General features: G+C 46.5%; 1 protein-coding gene across 1 annotated transcript; it reads right to left on the reverse strand.

Annotated features, from left to right (window-relative positions):
- Positions 1–1,875: 1,875 nt before the first annotated feature.
- LOC130126806 (enhancer of rudimentary homolog) lies at positions 1,876–8,019 on the reverse strand. Its single transcript, XM_056296445.1, has 4 exons — positions 7,894–8,019; positions 6,273–6,360; positions 5,338–5,458; positions 1,876–2,193 (listed from the first exon to the last, which is right to left on the reverse strand). Exons 1-4 carry the CDS (start codon positions 7,894–7,896, stop codon positions 2,091–2,093), a joined length of 315 nt encoding a protein of 104 aa, XP_056152420.1. The 5' UTR covers positions 7,897–8,019; the 3' UTR covers positions 1,876–2,090.
- Between the last annotated feature and the right edge of the window lie 168 nt (positions 8,020–8,187).

Below are 8,187 nucleotides of genomic sequence, written 5' to 3' on the forward strand. Positions count from 1 at the left end.
AGGCCGGGGCGGCGGGGCGCACAGGGGGCGACTCTGTGCCGGGGCATCACGGTGTCTCTGCAGCGTGGGAAGCTGTTGGGAGAGGTCTGGATGTGGGGATGAGGATGGGGTGGGGGTGGGGGGCACAAAGCCACGCGTCGAGGAGGGGGTCAGTTGAAGTTATCAAGAGTCAACAAAAGTGCATTTTTTTTGTTTGGTTATAGTCAATACAGGATTCATCACGTCCCCTCCGGCTGATCGGGGCGGAGCGGCTGCAGGGTGGGGGTGTGGTGGAGACAGCGACTCGAGCAGGAATTTTAAGTCTTTTTCCCCCATCACCGGAGACGTGCGTGAGACTACTCGCGCGCCGGTCGTCGCCAGACGTTCTCGGAAACTAACCCGGGAGCTATTGTTGCGGCTTTGGCATTGGCACCGCGGGTTCGAGACCGGGGAGCCCCGGGTGTAAACAGACGGGCCCGGCCGCCTGCTGCGTCCGCTCGAGAAGGCGGAACGCTCGCGCTTTACAGCCTCCGCCACAGACATCAGCGTCTCCCTCCTCCGGGTTTCAGGGGAGGATCCTAGAAAGGGACAAAACTCCCCTCGCCGTCCTCCGCTGACATTTTCTTTGTGTGTGTGTGTGTGTGTGTGTGTGTGTGTGTGTGTTTACAGCACGACCACCGCATTAACACCCTCAGGGTACCGCATCGCCCAGCGTTGAGACAGGCGGACGGCCGTCAGCGAAACGCTGCGGCGGCGGCAGGCGGCGGGCAAGGCGCATGATATCCGCTCTCCATAACGGGCTCCGGATACGGGGATGCACGCCTCCCAAAATGTAGGTTACGTCAGGTGAAATGTGTGCTCGTCTAAAAATAATGCTCCCCGAGCGGCGCTCGGGTGAGGGCTGCTGGGTGCGTCTCCTTGGGGTTTATTTTCTACAGGGGGACTAGATCGCTTATACGCCCGCTGCCTGCCGCTGCTGCCGTGAATCATCTCGCAGTAACAAAAGACGCCTGTGTAAAAAAAACAAAACAAAAAAAAAAAAACACAAAAAAAAAACCAATATCAGGAGCCGTCCGTCCAGCCGCCCCGAGCCGTCCCTCATCATTCTGCCATTAGAGTAATTCCCCAATTCAAGCTTTAAAAAAAAAAAAAAAAAAAAACTCACCCCTTCTTTGTGTTTTATTGTCCTGTCAAGCGGGCCTCTGCGCCATCGATTCTCACTCAGCGGTCTTTTCAGATGCTAAGAGGAGGAGGAGGAGGAGGAGGAGGAGGGGTGGCGTGTGTATGTGCGTGCGTGTAGGGGGGTGTGTGAGAAACAGACTGAGGGGCCGATCACAACACAAAGGTGGAGAGCGGCGGAGGAGCCGGGGCGCGCGCGCGCACACACACGCGCGCGCGCACACACACACACACGCTTCCTTCACACGTCCCCGCTTCACTTCTGACGACGTGCGGCTTCATGCACGGGCCAGCTCCGCGTTAGCTTCTCCACCCGCATTAGCCTCTCCACCCGCATTACACGGCGCCGGGGTTCGTCGTATTATTACAGTCCGGATTTAACAAAAAAGCGAAATCGATGACCCGTCAGAGACAGTCGAGTTTACACATCCGAGCCGCGATTTAAGAGGAAATCGATGCCTCAGGACGTACTATCCGGCCCCGGTATTGAACGGGGGGGGGGGGGGTGAATTGCGAAAGGAGCGCATTGTTTGTCCGAGATCAGCGCAATACGACTAATCATGCCTTGCACACAACCTTCCATGAAGAAGACTACTGATTGTGAGAGGAAGGGTTGCGAGAAAGAGAAACCTTTTAAAGACGGGATAATAAAAAAATCTACGGGGCCCCTTCTGCGACACATAAAGCAATTTCTTTTCTCATCACAATACGTCTGTATTTAAAGCAAAGCCAAACCTTTATTAGTGGACAACGTTATTACAAAAAAAAACAACCCCATCCCATCATAGAAAACAAGTAACAAAGGAAACTTTTCTTGAAAACGTACAAAGAGGAAACACTTGGCCTCCATAACATGGTTCAGCCCTTGTCCATTCCATAACCAGGTCCTCCCTCCACCACCCGGCCCTCATGCACCGCAGGCTGCAGCGGCTTCATTTCCCCGCCTGCTGGGCCTGACGGCGAAGCAGAACGTAGATCTTCTCTTTGATCCAGTCTTTGTTGTACGGTTGGTACGTCTGCGTGTCAGCACGATACCTGTAGACCCAGAAGGAAGAGCCATGTTCATTTTCCATGTCACTTTATAAGGCAGACGAGTGTCCTTTTTTTGTGCTTTTGGCAAGCCACACTTGAAAACAACTCCCATTTGACTGAAACACTCCAGTGCACTTTGTGCTTTTCATGCATGAGTAACTTGGATCTATGACTTTTATGAAAAACCTCATCCTCATTTTGGCTAGAACCCGGGTTTTCAGCGAATCGCTACTTGACTGAAACGTCCGTGCCCACGTAAGACTAGATCTGGATGTCATGTTTACACACTGGGAGTCTCATCTGCACACATAACATAAAGTAGCATTGTGTGCATGAATTCTGACTTGTTCTGTTCCTATTGAGTCTATTATCATCTCATCTCATCATCAGCTGCTTCTCCGGGGTTGGGTCACGGAGGCAGCAAGCTAAGTAGGGCACGCCAGTCGTCCCTGTCCCCAGCAACACCCTGCAGCACCTACTGGGGGATCCCAAGGCATTCCCAGGCCAGATTGGACATGTAGTCCCTCCAGCGAGTTCTGGGTCTACCCCGGGGTCTCCTCCCAGTTTGATGTGCCCGGAAAACTGTGCACGAGTTTGAACCCCGGGGTTGTCCAACCTTGAGGGGTCATCCTCTGTGTGGAGTTTGCATGTTCTCCCTGTGTCTGCGGTGGATTTCCTCCAGGTGCTCCGGTTTCCCCCACCATCAAAAAGACATGCATGTTAGGGTTAATACTCTTGTCTGTGCCCTTGACGGAGGCATGGCAAGACGAACTGGAGTTGGTCCCCGGGTGCTGCACGGCGGCTGCCCACTGCTCCTCGCTACGCAGATAGGATGGGTTAATAAAGTATATCAAATCAAACCTCCAAAGGAAGGCATCCAGGAGGCATCCTAATCAGATGCCCGAACCACCTCAACTGGCTCCTTTACGTCGAAAGGAGCCAGTTGAGGTGCTCCTCATTCCTGCACTCCCAATGTGGGAGTGCAGGAATGAGGAGACAGAGAGATCGAGTCGAGTCAATTCCTTTTACTCGCCACAAAAAACATCGATACAGCACAATCTCTCGTGGCAACAAGCTAACAGCTGGGTTGCAGAAAACATGGTTTTACTTCCTGAGAAACTCTAAGCAGTGTTGTTTTGTGTGGCGAGTAAACGGAATTGACTTGACCCAATCTCTCCGTCTCCTCATTCCTGCACTCCCACATCTGATTTGGTTGGTCCAATCGTGGTGAGCTTTCAATTGATTGCTACAGTGAGTTACAGAAGCTCTATGTAGAGTCTGTTATTTTCAAGGTAATTTCTGGGTTGTCCTTGGACACACCATGTCATAAATGTGAAGCCTACAGTTAAGGACTTCATGAATTTGCCTTCAGTAGTCTTAGACCATGCGTCCACTGGATACCTCCTCTAGCTACTTCCACTTAACTCCACCCAATGCGGGGACCTGGGCCAGCAGTTACTAAGCATCTCGGAGTAGGAAATCTGACTTAATTGCCCAAAACATTCTCTGAGTGATGCATACTTTATGAGAAAGAGTGAATTTCCTTTCCTAGCAAAGAAGTGAAAGTCTTTCAGTAATTTGGAGCACTCAGGAGGTGCCCCAACCCGATAAATATCCCAGCAGATGTTGTGACAGGGACATGTAGGTACATTCGGTGGCAGGGAAGACATTTTGAGAACACTTGACAATGCAACATTTCTGAAAAGATATCAACTTGTCAGTACTTCAGTACTTTTTGTGACAGACTTTATCCAAGATGATCTCTCCACCAACATATGGAATCTTGTGCCATCTCTGTGCAAAGTTCTTGCAACGTTAACGCCTCGACAACGGGAAAATTCAACATCACAATAGTGATGATTTTGGTTCTTCAAAAACCTCCATGAATAGAGTAATAAATCAAACTGTGATTGCACTAATATCACATTCACTAGGGCACAGATTCATTCATATTCCCACCACTCAAACAGAGGTAACACAAACAAAATCCTTTCATGACAGTTAAATCTGCTCATTATTTATGCAATTGGCCAACTAGGCTGCTCCAGCCAAAGCTTGTACCATAAAGGTAGAACAAGTAAGATTTCCTAAAAATCAATGTATACAAAAATAATCCCTCTCAGTCATCACTTATGACCCATTAGATGTGTGTGGCAATGTCTGTATCTGCAGAGACCCTGTCCTCTGCCTGTATTTTCTTATTTGTCTTAGTTTGCTGTGTACAGGACGTTTCTGGGCAGCCTTTTGACCGTTGACCTTTTTTTGGACTTTCTTTAGGCCTTTTGACCTTTGAGTAGCGGGAGTCTATAAAAACGCAGCGACCAGGTGCCAGATCAAGATCGTAAGCATGCCTCCAAGAGGAAGCTACGACAATGGCGGACACAGCGCCGAAAAGATGCAAATACAGTGAGGCGAAACACCAAGCGGACAAAGCTCGTTCAAAAACGAGAGTGAATCTGGGATTGGCTTTCACCCGCTGGCGAGCACTGAAGGAGAAGATGGGGATGAAGAGCGACGCAGAGTTGGCCTGTGCACTGGGATGTGTTCTGGACACTGCAGTCAGGGGGCGTGTCCTTCTGGTGACGTTGAGCAGGGGAGGGGCAAACTTTGAATGTTGCGTTTACAAACCTCAACCGACAAATCCTACTCGTTCTATCTTTACATAAACAGAAAAAAAAATATTTTTAAACAATGTATAAGATCCTGGAACAAGACGCTAAATTCCATTAAGGTCACACATAAATCACAATAAGATCTCTCTCACATGTCCTCATAAAATATTAAAAATATATATTTCTAAATGAGAGCAGACCTCAGAGAACTTAACAGAACCTGAATTGTCTTTGCTCATAAATGGCTTTGTGCAACAATAGAACAAGAGGACTATTGGATTAATTCACTTAAACCATTACAGTTCATCCTCTACTGTCACTGCACCACTCAGGGAGTCCATTAGAGGAGGGAATCTGATCTTCACAACATCATTACATACACCCCATAACTCAGAATGTATATCTGCATCATGGTGGAGACCATACAATTGACTCCACTAATGCAGATTACCCTCAGGCTGGATTGTATTACATTTTACTTCTATTACTATTGTACATTTCCCCTCACTGACGCCAACTTTAATTGCATGCTTACACCAAACAGCTGAGGTCTGCCAGGTCATCGATGAAGTCAAACAGCTGGCTGATGTCGTATGTTATTGAAGGACTGTTGGGGTTCATTCTCTTCAGGTGCTCCTCATACATCTTACATACGCCTGTGCAAAAAACACAAGAGAAATTACTTTTGTATCTTGCTAATCAGTACATTTCAACCAAGCTAACAATCAAATGGCAAAAACAAAAAACAAAAACAACAAAACAATACAAATCAATAACATCATTAATGACGCATGGAAAAGCTCTACTCTGGACACTCTACTCTTGTACTCCTTACTGTTAACTAATAGTAATGTTGGTGATTTAGGAAGTTAAGCATAGTCGTTGATTTTATTGTAAATTGCTCTCGATGGACGTGTCAGCTACATGCCTTTGATGAAAGGTCATGTGAATACTGATCCTTGAATATTACAAACCTTCGTCAAGTAAACTTTTCACCCACACTCCCAGGACCCTTATAACAAATTAAAACAATATAATTGGGCATATCACTTTTTTGTTCATGAGTATGTTTATATTCAAAGTATATTCCCAATTATATGATAGGTCCTGATGAAAGTGTTAGGTTACCTTAGATGAAACTTTAATGATCCCTGTGGAGAAGTAGTAGTATTAACATTCTTCTTAGAATATCCCTATGTTAGTGAATAAGCATGAATATTGTAAATACTACCACGTGTATATGAACCCAAGTATAATTGATATTGACGAAACTCGGGTAGCTTATCCGAGTTTCCGTTAATCAGGAAAATACCAAGATATCATATTTATGTAAAGATGAAATACTTGAGTGCTCAAAATTTACATTTCAGCTTGTGCTGAACAAAATGTCACTGAACACAGAGTCCAAGAGCATGCTGATGTTTCCTTTATACAAAGGAGTTAACAGCAAGCAGCTAAACATGCATTTACCTTCCATACACTCATTCACGGATTCATAGTCGGCATACGTCCTTCCCTCCGGCCTCTTAGTGGGCTGCACCAATAGGATGGTGTGGGACTGAAATATCAACACATATTACAAAAACCGTGTGAGTAGTAGCATAGTCGAACTCTGATCTTCAGTCTTTCGTTTCTTCCATTCAGCTCGAATTCCATCATTATCGGTGGCATCATAAAGTTAAGTCACCAAATTGTAATATGATTACATACATTATATTAGAATATAAATCAGGACTATAATGCATAGTGATCTTGACCCATTGCTGAACTACATACTTTAAGACTTTGCAGCGGAGAACATGTCATTCCATGTGTCAGCTGGAGTCTCTGATATTGCCATGCGGGTTTTGTTCCTACGACCTCATAATAAATGTTGCTCCAGGACCATCACTGCAACTGACCAATCATGCTGTTGTGCTGTCTTACCTTGGCGACTCTGGATTAGGTTGTGGGTTAGCTATCGGTTAGGGCAGTGTTTCCCAACCCAGTCCTCAAGGAACCCCTATCCTGTAGATTTTCTTTGCAACCCTGAATAGGTACCTGTTTGTAGTTATTCAACCAATCAGCAATGGATTATGTCAGATGTTGCACACTTTGCATAATTAAGTGCTGTGAGATGATTGCTTGAGTAATTACAAGCAGGGCTACAATGAAAATCTGCAGGATAGGGGGTCCTTGAGGACTGGGTTGGGAAACGCTGGGTTAGGGTAAGGTAAGTGTTAGGTTATGGTTTTGGTTAGACTGAGGTTGAGGTTATGTTAGGTTTCTTCTTTCGGCTTGTTCTGTTTCTCATGGGTCACTCACCACAGCAGCTTTTACAGTTTCCATTACTCTGTGAGGGCACAGCACAAATGGCGGCCGCTGTCGACCCGGGCCTCGACCGATCCGGTATGGTTTTGTCAATCTGCGTACTGACCTGGCAAAATGTTACGTCGGCTGCCCTTCCTGACATAACCACTAACCCTATGGACGGGGTCACAGGTAAAGCGCTGGACGCCATCCCAGTATTCATGCACTTGCGCCCATGCCTGTCGCCTGCCCGAGGTTATGTTAGGTTAGCTTTGATATTTTCAGGTCTCTTTCCCCGTGTCGCAAAGGCACGACAGCACAAGTCAAGTCAATTTTATTTGTATAGCCCAATATCACAAATGTGCACAGCAACGCGATGGTCCTGGAGCAACATTAATTATGATGTCGTGGGAACAACATCACGGCGATATGAGATCATGCGTGCCACCTCGTTAAGCCTATCCAGTTTAACGTATACATTGTTTAACGCATACATTATTGATAGTCAGGCTGCACGCTACTGTTGTCCATGTGAACACCAGCACATACTGTATCTGTGTTAGAAGCCCAGCACCTATTGACGCTTTAGCCCGACTGTTTATGGCGAAGTCTGTCTCGCTGCTCCCAGTTGCTGTGGCGGACTAGCATGGTATGCTAACGCTGGCGGAAAGCTCGCAGCGCTATCAAAGCGTTACACGTGTTGTGTTGCTTAAATAAACTTCTGCCAGGCTTCGACACCATACGAATTTCGAAAAACATACACAAAATTAACACCATCGACGTTAAACCAACACTTACTAACCATGATTTTGGGTCGTTGCTCCGTCAAGTTCTGTGGCTCCTTGCCCCTTCGCGCAACCACGAAGCTGACCTTTGTCACCGGAAGAATAACTTTAGACCAAGGCGGAAATCACATCCTTTCAAAAGTACAATATTTGTTTTACTTTGGTGTATTTTTTTCGGTCCGCATTTAATGGTTGTTCGTCGTGTCAACACTCAACGCCACACGTTAAATGCCAAAATCGGAATCGCCTGTAGTATATGTCGCTGATTCCGACGAGACTAAATCGTTTACAAACAATGGTTTTGCTTTGAA

Source organism: Lampris incognitus, chromosome 16 (assembly GCF_029633865.1).
Source record: "Lampris incognitus isolate fLamInc1 chromosome 16, fLamInc1.hap2, whole genome shotgun sequence".
Classification (NCBI taxonomy): Eukaryota; Metazoa; Chordata; class Actinopteri; order Lampriformes; family Lampridae; genus Lampris; species Lampris incognitus.

Bases quoted from the DNA above. Each gene is read 5' to 3' on its own strand.
- LOC130126806 (XM_056296445.1), bottom strand. The intron at 5,459-6,272 runs GTAAATGCATGT...TTTTTTGCACAG, and splicing joins CGTGAATGAGTGTATGGAAG to GCGTATGTAAGATGTATGAG. The intron at 2,194-5,337 runs GTAAGCATGCAA...CTGGGTCTACAG, and splicing joins GCAGACCTCAGCTGTTTGGT to GTATCGTGCTGACACGCAGA.